The sequence below is a fragment of the Periplaneta americana genome, chromosome 1 (assembly GCF_040183065.1).
Source record: "Periplaneta americana isolate PAMFEO1 chromosome 1, P.americana_PAMFEO1_priV1, whole genome shotgun sequence".
Lineage (NCBI taxonomy): Eukaryota > Metazoa > Arthropoda > Insecta > Blattodea > Blattidae > Periplaneta > Periplaneta americana.
Genome location: NC_091117.1, coordinates 112,882,169 through 112,899,819, shown reverse-complemented (window position 1 = coordinate 112,899,819; position 17,651 = coordinate 112,882,169). Strand labels below are relative to the sequence as shown.

At 33.4% G+C, this 17,651-nt stretch overlaps 2 protein-coding genes across 11 annotated transcripts in view; one reads left to right on the top strand and one right to left on the bottom strand.

Moving 5' to 3' along the window:
- LOC138699871 (CDAN1-interacting nuclease 1) overlaps positions 1-17,651 on the bottom strand; it is a 314,608-nt gene that overhangs the window by 188,268 nt on the left and 108,689 nt on the right. The window lies entirely within an intron of this gene.
- On the top strand, positions 2,934-5,146 carry LOC138699928 (uncharacterized). Its single transcript, XM_069826131.1, has 2 exons — positions 2,934-3,683; positions 3,816-5,146. Exons 1-2 carry the CDS (start codon positions 3,651-3,653, stop codon positions 4,239-4,241), a joined length of 459 nt encoding a protein of 152 aa, XP_069682232.1. The 5' UTR covers positions 2,934-3,650; the 3' UTR covers positions 4,242-5,146.

The window sequence follows — 17,651 nt, the reverse complement described above, 5'->3', positions numbered from 1 at the left end:
GGCTCCCGGTGAATTTTTCTTCTTCAAGAAAAATTACCTGGGTGTCTAGAGTCTGGAAATTTGTATGAATGTGAGTATGCTGGGTTAATCACCAAAATATAAAATACATCAGGACTGTCACTGGGCAGTAACCTTAACACACGTTTCAGCGTCACATTGTTGACAAATAACTCAATCTGTTAGCAGAACCATAAAGCATCTAATAGATGCTATAGAGTTACCGTACCAACAACGAAAAAAAAAAAAAAAAAATTAATAAACAGATTAGTATCGAAGAACAAATACAAAAAAGAAAGAAATAATATCCGGGATATAGCAAATGAAAATCGTTATATTAAATTTTAATTAAGAAATTAGTCGACAAAAAAGAAAAATTTATAAAACAGAAAAATAACATAAAACTAACAAGATCCGAAAATAAAAAATCTAAAGCTTCGTTATCCCTCACTTACAATAAATACATATCAAACAAACTAAATTTTTTTCAATAAAGAAAATATAAACATAACATTCAAAACTAACAATAAGTTGAACAACAATATTAACAATGCACTAAATAACATAAATAAGCTTAATAAGAAGGGAATACACAGCATACAATGCAATTCATGCGAACAGAAATATATAGGTCAGATGAAATGCAAATTCAAAACAAGATATAAAGAACATATTTCAGACTTAAGACATAATAAAGAAAAATCTAAATATGCAGTACACTTGATCAATACAGGACATGAACAAGGCCAATGTAAAGATGCATTAATGGTGGGTTGCAAAAACGCATTTATTCCTTCGTTAGCCACTAACGGACCAATAAGTTCGAAAGACGAGTTGCAAGAAACATCTTTAGTGTTATTGGTCTGTTAAAGGATTCATTAACTTAGAGATCTGATTTTCGTCCTATAATAATATTTATTCCTCCTTTAGACAGCCATCTTACGTACATTTTGTGTATTGTCGAGTAGTTTATATATATTGATTAATCATAATGTTGCCTAGGCCTATATGAGATTCAGGCATGCGATATTTTGTATAATATCGACACGACATTAAAATAATATTGCATATCGATGACTAAAAAGAGATACCTCATATCTGTACATTTGCAGATAAAAAAAAAAAAACTATTTTAGAAATTAATTTCTTAAAATAGACTAACTTCTTATACGTTTCTGCTTTGCAAGATCTATTCAAGAATAAAATATTACGAGTACTGTACACTGTCCAATTTTGTGAACACAATAATAATAATTAACCTAAATAATAATAATAATAATAATAATAATAATAATAATAATAATAATAATAATAATAATAATGTAGTTAAACTGAATTGACATTTTTGTAGATAATAGAGGTATCTCTTCTTAGCCATTGATATACGGTAATCCGATTACTTATTATTATTCATTAATTCTTCAAATAGCGAAATTATTATTTACTTCTTTATTACAGACTCTAGTTCATCGTCTGAGGTTACATGCTCTATAGTCTGTCTTTTTATAACCTATAAAATTAATGCACTTGTGCGGAATTTTTAATAACAAATAGGCATATTTATCTTCCTCACTAAAACTTCTGTTCCTGATTTCTTTCTGGATCGCACTGCAAATTTTGACAACAATAAAAGCAATGCCTCACATAAGTCTAGCAGCCGATGTTCATTTTTTATTCATTCACGTACTATTGCGTCACTTGTGAAATCCAAAGATGCTTGGTTAACGATCTAATAACTAGTGGACCGTTAAATTCCTCTTCTGCAACTCGACATTCCGCTAACTTTAAAGGTCCACTAACTAATGGAGAAATATTATTTATAGGTCTGTTTTCTTGCAACCCAGTATAACTATCCTAAAAACCTACAGCGATAACAAATTTATCAATGTAGCAGAAGAATATTACATATCAAAATACTACAATAATGAGAAAACCTTAATTAACGAAATCTTATTAAACTTCCAGCATTCTGTATACAATATTTAAATAGTTCCATACATATCACTACGCAAGCAAAAGCTAAAGTTACAAACTCAACAATAACCAGTACGTTACAACATCTAAACGAGAACAGACTACTACAACTCATTCACCAATATATACACGTAAGTTCACCCATAACGTCTCTGAAGTTCACTTCCAATAATAGGAATGTCACATAATGGAAACGTATCTATACATGTAAGTTTATTAATATTTATATTAACATTTGAATTTCAATCCAAATGGCAAAAAGATTTATTAAAATAATCTATTTCAACCTAGAATAAACGTATATATTTGCAGATTATTCAAGAATCACTTAATAGCACACCAAATTCATCAAGCACAAACAGGCTTAAAACAATAAACAGAAGATGCAAATTTCATTTTATACTACGTAGAATCATTATATATCTCAACAGACACCACGACATTAACGTAATATTACGAATTATTTTATGAATTACGACAAATACAAAATGAAGATATAAATTACTAATATAAAATTAAAATACACATGTAACTGAAACCATTGTGACATGAGTTTTATGTATTTCAATATTATATAGAAATAATTAGTTATACAATGTAGACTTATTTATAACCTAAAAATGTTTCCGACAAGTGAAATACATAAAACCCGTGAATCATTATTATTTATTATTGTAACACCAATTTGATGGTTTACTATAAGAAAAAACAAAAATTCCACTATGTAATACAATTTAGATATCGTAGAAGCAAATTGTATCTGATCATCCCGTAAAAAGACATTATTTTAATATTTAACATGTATTAGCAAATGTTAATACTAAATTGATAAGTCATATGATTGAAAAATTAAAACATTTTATTGCATTTAATAACTGAGTTACCTGAAAATCAAAACATGAATTGTAAATCATGTAATGTGCCAAAATTCCACATCTGAAACATAATACATATTACAATATTAAAATATCAAGTGTCCGAATTTTTTTTTTTCTTTTTTGGCCAGCAGTCTATTTACAAAAAGTATATAAGGTACAGTACATCAATAGTCAAATGACTGGAGTGTCAATTTTCGACACTGGAAATGTGTGTAGGCAAAAACAATGTTGGAATACGCATTCTCAAAATATTTTAATTTTCCTTACCATAATGTCTGCATTTATTTCATAATTCACGTTAATTTTTATTTCTGGTGCAGAAGTAACAATGAACTACTGCACTTCCCTGGAGACTAACACTAAGGTGCCAAAAGAGCGATAATTTTAAGGGCAAATGACTACAACAATACCTGAAGTTCATGTTAACACCTGGGCCTATTCCACAAATGCATAAGTAAACATTTATAACATACAAATAAAAGTTCTTATAAAATATATAACTGTATTTACTATTTCACAAAATAATTTATTACTGTTCATACTACTGACAAATATGTAATTTGTTTGGCACACTACCCAGCGCCGACCAGCCAGCGACTGACTACATGGCAGAAGAACTGACCGAGAAGTTGAATGGTGTCCATCAACTGGCTAGAGAGCACCTCAAGATGGCCAGCGAAAGGATGAAAGTGCGTTACGACAGATTAGCCAACTCTGCAGGATTCCAAGAGGGCAACCTGGTGTGGCTCTATCGACCAACCAGGACCAAAGGGAAATCACCAAAGCTGCAGCGCGCCTGGGATGGACCCTACTTTTCCTTTTGTTACTATTTTGGTATGTAATCCCTGATAAGTACCTTCCCATACAATTTCTCGGCATCATTGAATTATTGTTAGTAATATAATAGTTATACCAATTATTAATAATTCTTGATTATATTGATGAAATCATTTAATTATACCCCAGAGGGAAGATGATGGTGGTGCACCTGGACCGACTAACGGCTTACCAAAGGGCTGTCCGTGTACAATCGTAAGGAGGAACAATGTGGTACCCATCTGGAGCATTCTAGAAAATCCTAGTTGCCTCGGGAGTGTACGCGCGCGTCCAGCGGAAAGGAAGGCGCGGGGAGGCGAGGCTCGAGCTTTGGTAGGTGCTGAAGCGCAGCGCGAAGCAAAGGGGAAAGAAGGCTATGGGACAGCACGGCGGAGGGAGCAGGTGAAATGTTTGGAAATAGATTGTGGGCCCCAGAGGCTTTGCGACGCAGAACATTCTAGACAATGGTCTAGTATAAAAGTGCGAGCAGCCTTCGGAGGAGTCAGTCAGTCAGCTGCGAGAGAGCTAGTTGGTCTTCAAGTCTTGGATCAAGGTGAACCTGAGTTCGACGTGTAGTGAACTTGAGTGAATCTGTAACTGTGGCAGTATCCAGGGGAGTGCAACGTACCCGAGGTCTTGGGTTCGACGTGCAAGGAACCACATCTGGAGGGTGGGGTTCTAGTGCAGAGAACCACATCTAGAAGGCTTGGGTTCGAAGTGCAGTGAACTGTATCTGGAAGTCTTGGGTTCGAAGTGCAGTGAACTGTGTCTGGAAGACTTGGGGTTCGACATACCATGAACTTGAGTGAGTGAGCTAGAAGAACTGGCCAAGGCGAACGAACTGTGAACTGACAGTTTTGTTTTGTACATAGTGCTTTGTGAACATTAGTTGAAATTAGGAGTACATTGTTGTTCTTCTCAATAATACACGTGAATTGTCATTGTCGTTCGGTGGAGTGCAATAACGACTACTGTGTTGCTGTGTTCAGTGGAATACTCATTGTTGATGGGTGTGTGATTAAAGTTAGAAATAAAAGTCACGCATTGTTGCATAAAAGTTACAATATAATAGATGCACAGTATTAAATGATATTAAACTATTACGTTTAGTACAGAGTTGTTAAGTTAAGAAGTTGTTCATAGTACTAGTGAAATTATATATTATAATTGTATTTGATGTGGAAATGACGGATTTGAACTGGAATGCATCAAATCCGTCATGTCCAGACAAGATTGATGAAACATAAATAAATAAATAAATAAATAAATAAAGTTAGCCAAGTTACTGAGGTCCGGCCTCACTTGCCTCAGCCAATCAGCCACCACTGATGATAAGTCAAAAACCACTTTTTGGCATTAAGAATACTAAAAACATGTCAAAAGCCCGAAATCGATGTTTTGCAGCAACACAGTTTCTCCTTAATATATCTAGTATAATGATAAAGTAAAAATGTTGCAGGACATTAAGTTAATGGCCAATGGAAAACAACAAACAGATAATAATAATAATAATAATAATAATAATAATAATAATAATAATAATAATAATAATAATAATAATAATGATAATAATAATAATTAAGAAATGCAACAAGAAGTTCATAAAAGAACAGAGTATAAGTGATATCTTTCATTTAATAAACAGTTCAACCAATTGTATATTAAAATAAGTATTGAAATAAACTTATTATTAGAAGTTCCGTACTTACCTAATTATAATAATTATTGCAGTTTATGAAAAATATATGAACCCATTCTTAACTGCAAATTTCGTCTAAATTCCATTTGGAAACAAGCCCACTATATACAATAAAATTTTCAAATTTAGTGGTTCCCAAATTGTGACCTTAAAAAGGAATCATATGAAAAAAAAGATGCAGAAGCTAGAAAGTAGTGGAATTAACACTGGTGTCACACAATTGAAACAGATCAAATATACATAAAAATAAATGGCAACAAAGTCATGTCAACTTTTTTTGTCACTAATATCGCTAAAACTTAGCGAGGTGGCTGGTGACTGAATGGTGAAATATTGGGCTTGCATTCTGGACATTTGAGATGAAATTCCAAAACCAGTCAATCAATTTTTTTAGTGGTTTTCTTGTTCATAAAATAACTACGCTAGTTATTTTAAAAGAGACAAATACTAGAATGGTTCCCAGTTCCACTACAAAAAGATACAGATATGTTCCACAAGATCTCAATTCTACTAACTGTGCTCCCCAAAGAAAGGATGGACTGACTCTTGATAGTGGAAAGTTTATGGTCTACAGTGCGGTTCACATAAGGACATTCTTTGTCTGTATTTTGGAATAGTACCTGCCTGCAGTGAGACCAAAAGGCTGGATAACACTTGTCTCTCCATCTTGTCTCAGAGGCTCATATAGTTGTGTGGTATTAATGTAATGCGAAGGTTTTAGGTTCGATCCCCCAGTGTAACCGATTGTTTTCTTTTTACGTTCAGTAGAAATATTATATGATATTTATTTCGCCAGCTTACATCATTTGCACTTCACATTTCTGTATACAGTGCTATTACTCCCTTGGAAACATATTCTGCTTACCTTTTTTTTTAACATCCGGCTATTAGGTACATATAAATGACTCTGATCACTTTTCTACCACTGCTCTCATCTCTGTTTCATCTCCCTTTTTCTTCTACTTACTCTATCCCTTTCCCATTTATTTATCTTATTCTTACTAAAACTAATCTCATTTAACTAAACACTCACTTCTCTCTATGCTTTATTAATTGAGGACTTTGCCAGAAGAAAGGGGGATAGACCTATAAACCCTTCTTTGGGAAAATGGTTTAAAATGTAGTGAATAATTCGCTAATTATAATAGCAAAATTTTGTTTTGATTGCACTGTACATACCTGCAGGACAGGGGTGTGTACGTGCGCGATTTAGTCAGTCAGTCTACAAGTAGAGCTAGTGCTGTGCATTACCACATACTGTACAATATGTGTTTTCTCTTAGTAGAAACCAAGCAAATATGACAGGGTGGAAATGGCTGAGGATGGTCAACAAGACGAACAGAAAGAAAGACACATCAAAAAGGCGTAAGATTAAGGGAGAACCGCACGTTTCTTCAAGTGGAAAAGTTGTACTTGGTAAGAAAAATAATGTAATTGAAAGTTGTAGCAGTCAGAAGTGCTTCGAAAGAGTAAGTACATCTCGGCAGAGGAAGATTTTTCAATATTTCTATAATACTAGAGAAAAAAGTGTGCAAGACAGTGAATTGGCCAGGTGCATGGAAATATTGGAACTGAAATACAAACGTAAGCTAATGGAGAATTCTGGAAGGTGCCGATCACATATCTGGAAATATTTTTTGTTGGACTAGGGAAAACATAACCAAGTCTGTCAAAAGATGGCTTCCAGGTGTATGATGTTTTGGAAAAATGATTACGTATCATTCAAAGTAAACTTTTAAATAATGAGATATTTACAGAGAAAAGAAGCTCTCACGATAACAGACCGCACAAATTTGCAGAGAATATGTGGAAACCAATAGATAAACATCTGACAACAATACCACAAAACAAGAGTCATTATACTGATTCAAATAAAATATATTTTGACAATCGTGAATTGAATGTAAAAATTCTCTATTCTCTTTTTTGTGATTACGACAAAGAGAAAATAGGTAATGAACTCAAAATGAATTATTCCACATATTTTAGTATTTCACCAATAAAGACCTATATAAATTTAAAAAACAAAAAACAGATGTGTGTGACTTTCGCACAATCTGTCAACGGAAGTTAACAACAAATTCTGAGGATCCTTGCAAAGAAGAATATGAACAACATAAGGAGAGAGCAAAGATTTATTTAGACGTGAAGAACAAGTTCATTGAACAGGCAAAGATAGATACAACACTTCTTGTTTTGAAGTTTGATTACTCACAGAATCTGCCTCTGCCTAAGTTAAATGTCACGTGGCAATTCTATAAGCGCTTGATGTGACTCTGTATGTTCACTGTCCACGTCCATAATGATAGTTCTTCCTATTTCTATAGTTTTTTAAAAACTGATGCCAACAAGAATGCAAATAGTGTCGCATCTTTTCTGGCAGATTGTGTGGAGAAAACATTTATGAAGTTTACAGGCTTATCTCACATTGTTTTTTTTTCTCTCTGATGCCTGCAGAGGGCAAAACAAAAATATTACCATAGTAAAATTTTGTTCATGGCTTGCAAAATGATACAATGTAGATATCATTCATGTCTTCCCTGTGCGTGGACATTCTTTTGGTCAATGTTACTGTAACTTTGGGCTTTTGAAGACAAAAGCTAGAAAAATGGCAACTGCATTCACAGCGAAATCTTACTGGGAAGTAGTCGTCACTTGCAGATCAATCCAGCACCGTTCAATCTAGCTCTGGACAGGAGTATAATAGAAGACTGGAATGAAGCATTGTCTTCTTTTTTTCCTAGTCAAGACTACCACAAAAGGATGTGTATTCAGCACACAGAAATATATACTACTAAAGTACCAACGACCTAGTACATTATGTTCTGCCACCTATGAACCAGCAAACTGTGTTCCATTCCGTATCTGGAAGACCAAATATGAGGAGCATGCTGTAGACGGCCTGAAGCCGAAGTCTGTTCAGCAAGTGTCCTTGAATCCTCAAAAGGAAAGTGACGTGAGAGATTTGTTCCCATTTTTGGACCAAGAAAGTCGAGAAAGGTTTGAATGTCAAATTGAAGAAAGTCATTCATAGTTCACTTTAGTCAGTCCAGTTGTTTTCTTTGACTGCTTTTTATGTTCATTGTTGTCCTTGCTTTAAGAGTAAACAAACTTATAAAACTCTGAGATTCAGACGGAAATGTTTTATGTTCTATGAAGAAATTTCTTACAATATTCAGATTTTGAGGCTTATTGTTATCAGGATTGTACAAAGTACAAAGTTCATTTATTTATGTTCACACAAAACGGAGATTTTCTTTTTCTGTTATATTCAGAGATTTTGCTTACTTACTTACTGGCTTTTAAGGAACCCGCATAAGCCTGCCATTGATCACTATCCTGAGCAAGATTAATCCAGTCTCATATATCCCACCTCCCTCAAATCCATTTTAATATTATCTTCCCATCTACGTCTCGGCCTCTCCAAAGGTCTTTTTCCCTCCGGCCTCCCAACTAACACTCTACTGGAGTCATTCCACGTCAAATCGCACAGCAATAAAACACGACCTTCTCGGAAATGGTCGAATTTTTTTTCATGAATTCCAGACATCAAATAAAGAGACCCGTATTGTTTTATTTTCACAATTATTAATTATTTGTGTAGTTATGACTATCTGAAATTACGCAAATTATGCGCGCACTGTTACATGAACTGACTTGGAACTCTGTGTCTACAAATAATTGAGATTTGCGGTTTGGCGCATTTTAAAGACTAAATACAACACTTTTTATTACTTTAGGCCTATCACTAATAAATTCAAAATTTGGCGTATTTTTTAATCATTCCTTTTTCAAAGCATAATTACTATATTAAATAGCCAAGTTAAAAATCTGAAAAAATTATAGACTTGTTTCCTGATGCATTATCTGTAAACTACTGCATTTAGAAATGTGGGATCTCCACACATACATTTGTAACAATTTATTTTCCGGAGGCATGCACGCGCTCGCGATTCCCAGCTAATGTACTACTTAGCCATAGATAGACTAGAAGGCTGTCCGCAGCAGTTTTTACGAAATCCTCGTTGCATGTAATATCTGATCTCGCAACACTACGAAAGAAATGCATTCATTCATCAAATGATCAATAACTTAAGGAACAGTAAATATCTAAGTTATCTTATTATTGTCAGAACAGCTAAGAGGGGGAGCCCTTCACAATGCTGTATGTTTATACTGTAAAATAGTGAAGTATTTAAAGAGAGCAAGGCTGGGTAAGGCAGTAAACTTTATGGCGTTAAACAGATGGCAGGAGACAAAATATAGAAGAGAAAAATAATCAGTCAGGGTTTGAATTTCACGGAGTGACGTGACTTCTATACAACATCAGTGACGGTAAAGAACGCGTAATAGGCTATATAAGAAGTGTTTAAATCCATTTGACCTTTCTAATCACGCTTTTAAAAAGAAAAGAACACTAAGACGCATAAGTCGCGATTTATTGATAAAGCTCAATTTAAAGGAGTCTTTGAATGTGCGAATATGTGATTCGTTCTGTAAAAAAATCTATCAACTTCCAGATAGGTCAGATGAAATTATATGTGAAGCCGGTAGTTCTTGTGATATTAGTAAACATGAATCAAATAAAAGTGCGGGCAGAGAGAGTGATTATCCCAGTTCTTATTCTAGCAGATCTATGGATACAGCGCTAGAAATCACCAATATTGAGGAATTAAACAAGAGTTTGATGTCAATAGAATCCCCTATCAAGAAAAGAAAACTACAACGAAAACGATACCCCCGTGAAAAGTTTAAAAAAATAAAAGGCTTCCAAGCAAGTAAAGTTTTTCATGTAGAAGATGCATCGTCATCCCTTCAAAAGTCGCCATATTTTATTTTTGACGGAATGCAAAGAAAATGTACAACCTCAAAATTACATAGTTAGGCCTATTGCAGACTTTTCTGAAAATTATTCATTTGTAATACAAAATTGAGTACAAGGTGTGCATTGGAACAAATGCCAAGACACAATACATCCTTTCGTAGTATATTTCAAAGAAGATACAGAAATTCGTCACAAAAATATTGTCGTCATTTCAGAAAGCATGAAACATAACACCGATTCCTTTCATTGTTTTCAATCCGAAGCAATCAGTTTCTTAAAGCAAGAATTCAACGATATGAAAAAAATCATTTACTTTTCCGATGGATCAAGTTAACAATACAAAAACAAAAAGAATTTTAAAAATAATTGCTTACATGAAGACGATTATGAAATTAGTGCTGAATGACACTTCTTTGCAACGTCGCATGGTAAAGGTCCATGTGGTGGCATTGGAGGAACTGTTAAAAGACTTGCCACGAGAGCAGCCTATACAAGATCCTATAAAACAACATCAACAAAAAAAAAAAATTGTTTGATTGGTCACAAAAAACATTTCTAAAGTGTCATTTATATTCTGTCCATTGAATAAACACAAAACCCACACTGAAAATTTGCAGGCCAGATACCACAATCTCAAAGGAATAACTGGTACATTAAAATTACATTCTTTCATTCCGTTGTCAAAAACTGAAGATTTAGGCCTAGTAAAACAATTTTCTTTCAAGAAAGAAGGTAGGGGAATGAAAATTTAAAGTGTAGTGTGAATGAAAACAAACGTTTAAAAAGCATAATGTACAAATATTTGAGGATATCATAATAAGTAAATTAGCAGTGTTTTCTCGAGTGACTTGATCCCTACTGTGTGTAATCTTGCAACGTTCAGTCGATCATCCAGCGCCGATAAACCTCCCAGCGCGCTTCAACGCTTCCCGTCCACTGCTGCTGCACTGACCGCTACACATTGCGTCGTAAGTAATTAAATTTCCATTAAACTATTGGAGATCCCATTGTGATTTTTTCTGAAATTATTAAGAATACTTCAGTGCACCTAGTAGGCATTTTTTTAGATTTTTAATACGGCTATTTCACATTGATATCTAACTTTTAAAAATTGAATCATAAAAAAATATTTGTAATAATTATATTAAAATTAGTTAGTAAATATTTAATAAAAGGCAGTACTTTAAGCTTTTAAATGCATTTTTCAAAATAATTTTAACATAAATATCCTCGGAAATATGACGCTTTAAATGTTGCATTGTGCGACATTTTTAACGAATTTTAACATGCAATATTTTAAAAACATGTGGACTTAGGAGGAAATAAAAGTATACTTGTTGGTTTATTAGACCCATAGAGTTGGTAAAAAAAAAATATAAACGCAATCAGAAATATGAAGGTCAAAATTTGTATAATTTTGTGCGATTTGACATGGAATGACTCACTGGATTCGCCCATATGTGCTACATGCCCTGCCCATCTCAAACGTCTGAATTTAATGTTCCTAATTATGTCAGGTGAAGAATACAATGCTTGCAGTTCTGTGTTGTGTAACTTTCTCCATTCTCCTGTAACTTCATCTCTCTTAGCCTCAAATATTTTCCTAAGCACCTTATTCTCAAAAACCCTTAACCTATGTTCCTCTCTCAAAGTGAGAGTCTTAAGTTTCACAACCATAAAGAACAACTGGTAATATAACAGTTTAATAAATTCTAACTTTCAGGTTTTTTGACAGCAGACTGGATGACAGAAACTTCTCAACCGAACAATAACAGGCATTTCCCATATTTGTTCTGTGTTCAATTTCCTCCCGAGTATTATTTATATTTGTTACTGTTGCTCCAAGGTATTTGAGTAGAGAGAATTTGCTTTGTGTACTTAATGTCTACTCAGTATATCTGAAAAAATGTAAATTCCTTTAGAAGTAGATAATAAATGTCATAAAATGTGTCTTTGTTTCAATTTCGTGTGAAATTTAAATCTGAAATCTACATTAAATCCTCTAAGCAAATCATTATATGGATAAAGGGCGTATAGACCGAAGTTTTATATTGTATAAATATATGGAAATTTAATAAAATAAATGCTACAAAACATTTATGCTCTCTAAGATTTTTAATTTAATGTATAATTTTATACATTATCTGTGTAACATTTCATTCACGTGCGTTTTAAAATTTTACATTGCATGTATCTCAATTCGCCATATTGATGTATACATCCTTTTTCCGGCAAACCCCTCAATTGTTCCCAACATTGTTTACATTAAGCTGAACTCTTCCATAGTTGTCATCCTATTTATTCACTTGAATCACTAATGCTAACTCATCACCAGAGACCGGAGGTTTAGGTATTATGAATCATTAAAATAGGCAGGCAAAAAGGCATCATAAATATCTAAAATAGGCAGGCAAAAGGGCATTATAAATAGCTAAAATACGCAATAAAAGGCAATTACAAAAACCTTGCACTAGACCCACAACCTTGCACTTTCCACAAAAGGATTTCGGCAGCAAGAAAAGCTTTACATAAGTCGAATGCAAATTGAGATTTTCGACTTGATGTTACATTTACTGTTGGAAGCAAATAAATCTTCTTCCCAGTAGCCTTGAAAGTGCATTTTTGTGTTTGGTTGTACTGATATGTTGCGATATGAAATATTTAGCTAGCTACAACAATGTCACAATGAAAACTGAGAGAAAAATAACCGTTAAAAATAATGTTAGACCCCCACTCAATGTTGCCTTGTCAAATAAACACAAGCGATAATTAAAATGCTTACTGTTATACATTTCTGCACAGCAGCACTCATTGTTGCAAAGAGAATATGAACTGACTGAAAGAAAATAATATACATTTGGTGAAGTCACTTTCATTGTAGCAGTTATAGAAATAAATTAAAATATACCTGTAGGCAATTTTTAATAATAAATTAATAAATAATGGATAAATAATCAAATAAAGGCAAAAAAAAGCATTTATTTTGTAAATTAGGCATTTATATTGAAAAAGGCAGAAAAGGGCAACATAAAACTGTGATGTTTCAATCACAAAGGTATAATTCGTACAGATTTACTTTCAAAATGAAGATGGATTTAACACATTTAAAAAGGCAATCTGCCAAAGTTCCGGTCTCTGCTCATCACTTATTCCATCTAATCTAATCAGTATATTTTCCAACGAACTAGTTTCTACAATTCGATTACATTTCCATTTCCACTTTCTTTATTATATTTGGATTACTACTTATTTAACATCATTCCATGGCTATTACTCGTATCTTTCTCATCCTTTTTCACTATTAATCCCTTGCCTTATCGTATTTTCAGTCCCCATTACCATTTTCACTTTATTACTTTCCTATGTTTTGTCACTCATGCACCAACCTCTTTCTGTGCCTTACTTCTTCCCACTGACGTACCTCTATTTGGTGTTGCTAATGTTACTTCTTCCCTCCAGCTTCTTGCAGAATCTTTACTTCTTATCTCACTTTCCTTTTCTTCTTCTTCCTCTTCTCTCGATCCCTTTTGTACCTGCTGACCCATATTTATTATTTCTGACAGTTTCACTGAACTCTTTTTGCTCTTCTCAGCACCTCTATGCTGTCCTTTGGTTCTCCCTTGTTTATATGGTGCTGTCATCATTATTTTAGTGCAAGTCTTTTCTTTCTTTCTCCACTGCTTGTTGACGTAATTCCCATCTGCCGTTCTCTCTGCAGTCTGCATTTTCATTCTGGTCTCTGTCCTTTCTTCATGGTTGTTGGAATCTGCTGACTCTTTCATTCCATCGCTTACTATTCTTTCCTGTGTAATGATCTCTTCACCTTCTAGTTTTCCAACTACAGTAGTTCTCCCATGTATGTTTTACTACAATGTTCCTCATCTCCTCTTTCAGATCTCTTCTTTTCTTTTCATTAACATTTGTCCCTATCTCTGCATGGTTTCAAATTTTCCAAATAGAATTCCACATCAAACATCTCTCCATTTATCTTTAATTTGTTTCCGTATAATCTAGCGAAATGCCCATTTTTTCTTGCAGCCTTCATAAAAGGAATCAATATTCTTCTTTTGTATCTTACTTCATACTCAAAATCGTGTTTCAGTCTAATATTTGAGTACTTTAAGTTTTTTCGTTTGCTCAATTTTTTTCTTTTGTTATTATACTTGAAAATTTTACCAAAGTAGGTCTATCTACATCTTTCCCGATCCTGTATGCTCATTTTATTTGCCAATCACTCACATCAATCCTGAACCAATCCCAGCACACTTTCATTACAGTCTCGTATGTTTCCAATGTTTATTTCTTTCTCTTTTCTTCGATTCCAAAAATAATTAAGTCCTTTCTTCTCTGATCGTCTTCTAGATATTTCAACTTACTTCGGAATATGTATGATAAGAACTTTCTTGTGTTAAATATTAACGTACCTTGTTAACATGTTTCGACCTATTTTCGGTCATCTTCGGAACTGGTCGTTCTTATGTAATAAGTTTCGATTTGACCATCTATGCTTATCTTATGTTACAATTGGGAATTTTACATTTATTGATTTTTCACATTAACATTTTCGGTAAGTTGGTGTACCATCTTCAGATGTGTATACATGATACTGGTTAAGAACGAAGCCAATAGGCATATGTATTGTAGATTTAAGTGATCTGTGTTTGTGTGCTTAATGTATTACAGTGATTACTAGGGAAAGGGATTTGGAGTATTATAAAGAATGGTGAAACGTAGTATAGATATTCGATGATCAGTGACTGTCAAGCGAGCTGCGTCACAGAGCATGGACGAGTACAGTTCACTTCATAGAAACTTGCACGCAACGTGCTGTAAACGTATTTCAGAATAAACAAATGGAATAGTTTAATGACATATAGTGGCCTACATACATAATCTGCATTTCACTTTGAACTATATGTGTTTTTCTTGGCAACGCACAAGACACCAACAAACAACATTAAAAATATACATAATTAAATATCAATCTCTACGTCCTCGCGTGTCAGGGGAAATATTGATGGCTGATAGTTGTTTTCTGTATGGAACTCGACTCTGAATATGTGTATTTTTCTGCCAGGAGCGTGGTAAATTAAAACCTTTATTCACAATATCATGAAATATGATAATATGTATACAACGCACACTATAGTATTTAGAATATATATATATATATATATAATACTACAATATTTACAACATAGCCTAATAGAATATCATTAAATGTTGAACAAAATGTAGAGCCAAACGAAAGGGTATTTTCAATTAATGCTACGTTTTGGTGATGAAACAATTATTCCTGCTGTGCATTGTTATAATAAATTGTAAATATCATTTTCAAATTTTCTAAACACAACTTTGCTCTTTTGCAAGGAAGGAAATTTTTTAACATGGAAAAACTCCGCTCTAAATCTGCAGAGACAATAGGAGAGTATTTGAAACAAAATACGTCAATTAAATTCACATGTTGAATGACGTCATTGGGACACGTGTTTGTTAGTGCATCTGAAATCCGACTGAGAATACTATACCTATCATTTTTAATCAAAACTCTGTTCATTTTTTCACCAACACGTTTTCCTACTTCACCTTCTACTGCACTCAGTTTATTTACAATAATACTCGTAATGTTTATTTGCTCAACTAGTTCTACTCCTGACTGTACTAATAGAATAATGGCATCTGGTAAATATAAAAAATTTGACTTAATATCCATGATTTCTTTTTTGATTATTCTATCATTTAGCAGTTCCTGGCATATTTGAATCACAGCCGCGTCATCAAGATCGAAAGACTGGACCACTTTCTTCATAGATTGGAGGTGATATGCGTAATAATAATTATTGGAAGCTTCTAACCATGACCCCCATCTCTAAAGAACTGGACATGGGGGAAGCAATAATTTAGGAAATTGTTTCCTGAATTTTAATACTAGATCTTAGCTTTTACAAATATAGTCTTTCAATTTTGTATTGTTAGTTGGTTTCACTTTCGGCATTGTATATGCACTTTACTACTCTGAACTGCAAACCTGCATGTTGAAGTTCTTATGCGACAACTGTCCCGTTCACCTGTTGTTGACGTGCAGATATCTGCGAATATGTCATGAAGGGGAGGACTTGGTATAAAGGGTTGTAAACAAATGACTTCGTAGATGCCAATACTAGCTTTTACTACTCCAAATTCCGTTCCCTAGTGATTACATAATAACCTTATAACACTTGATATGCTATTAGATAGTAACAAACTTTTAATTTAGAACTAATTTGTTTAAAATCAGTGTTTAAAACAAGTATTTAAAACCAATATTTAAAAACACATTGGTCGTTGCTACTGGGTCGTGTCCTGATTACATGATTGTTGGATGTTATGATGTTTAATAGGGCAACGAGTTTTTGAATTTCACTATGTTTGTTTCACTTTTTAGTTTCACTGTATATTGATTTATAAAACCTTATCTGATACATCTTGTCACTTCATGTTCGTATTTTGCACACGCTAATATTGAAACTACATATGATGTATCGTTGTATGAAGTACACTGATGTTAAGAATTATGCACGTGAATTAACTCAATCGTTGTACATATTTAATTTACAATTTGTTTTGAAGTAGTTGTCAGTCTCTGTGTTCCAGTGAAGCCTTGCTTTCTGTGAATGATATAAATTAAGTTGTAAAATTTATATATATTACATATTCACTGATATATGGTGAACTTACGTTCGAAGTGCTGGACGTTGTGTGTTCTCAGTGACAGCTTGGCTTATACTGGTATACGGTTCATGCTCACAATGCCTTACCTAATGTACATCTCGTGGAATGAGGGGTGGGGGAACCTGTGTGGGGGGTATTTGTGTTTGTTTATATAGAGGCAGTTTGTATAAATTAAATAATGGATTGTTGGTGTTCGCTATTTGTTCGTTAAGAAGCGGGTATCCTGAATTATAATCCCTGATGATATAAAATTGTTCTGCTGTATCGATAGAAGGGCTATTTGTAATCTTATTATTTTTAGTGTATCATTTATATCGGATAATTCGTGGGTTTCTTCAATGAGGTGTTGAGCGAATTTTGATTTGTTTCTATTGTATAATATAAAGTCTGTAGTGTGTTCGCGGTATCTTATTTTGAAATTCCGTCGGGTTTGTCCTATATACGTTTTTGGGCAGTTTTTGCATTTTAGTTTGTAAATGCCACTATTTAAAAAAGGCTCATTATTATTAGTTGTGTTAGGGATTATGTTGTTCAATTTATTATTGGTTCTTGATGCTATATTAATGTTTTGTTTTTTGAAAAAATTACTAGTTGGTTTGAGAGCTTACCAAAATATGTCATGCTTTGCCATTGTTTTTTGTTTTTTTCTGGTTGGAGTGTGGTGTGATCTTTTTTGTGTAGTTTTGCTTTTCTTCTCTGGATCAATCTATTGATTAATTGTTTATCATATCCGTTTTCAATTGCTAGTTTT

Coding starts and splice junctions, on each gene's coding strand:
- LOC138699928 (XM_069826131.1), top strand. CDS start 3,651: ATGGACCCTACTTTTCCTTTTGTTACTATTTTG. Junction 3,684..3,815: donor TTCCTTTTGTTACTATTTTG/GTATGTAATCCC, acceptor ATTATACCCCAG/AGGGAAGATGATGGTGGTGC.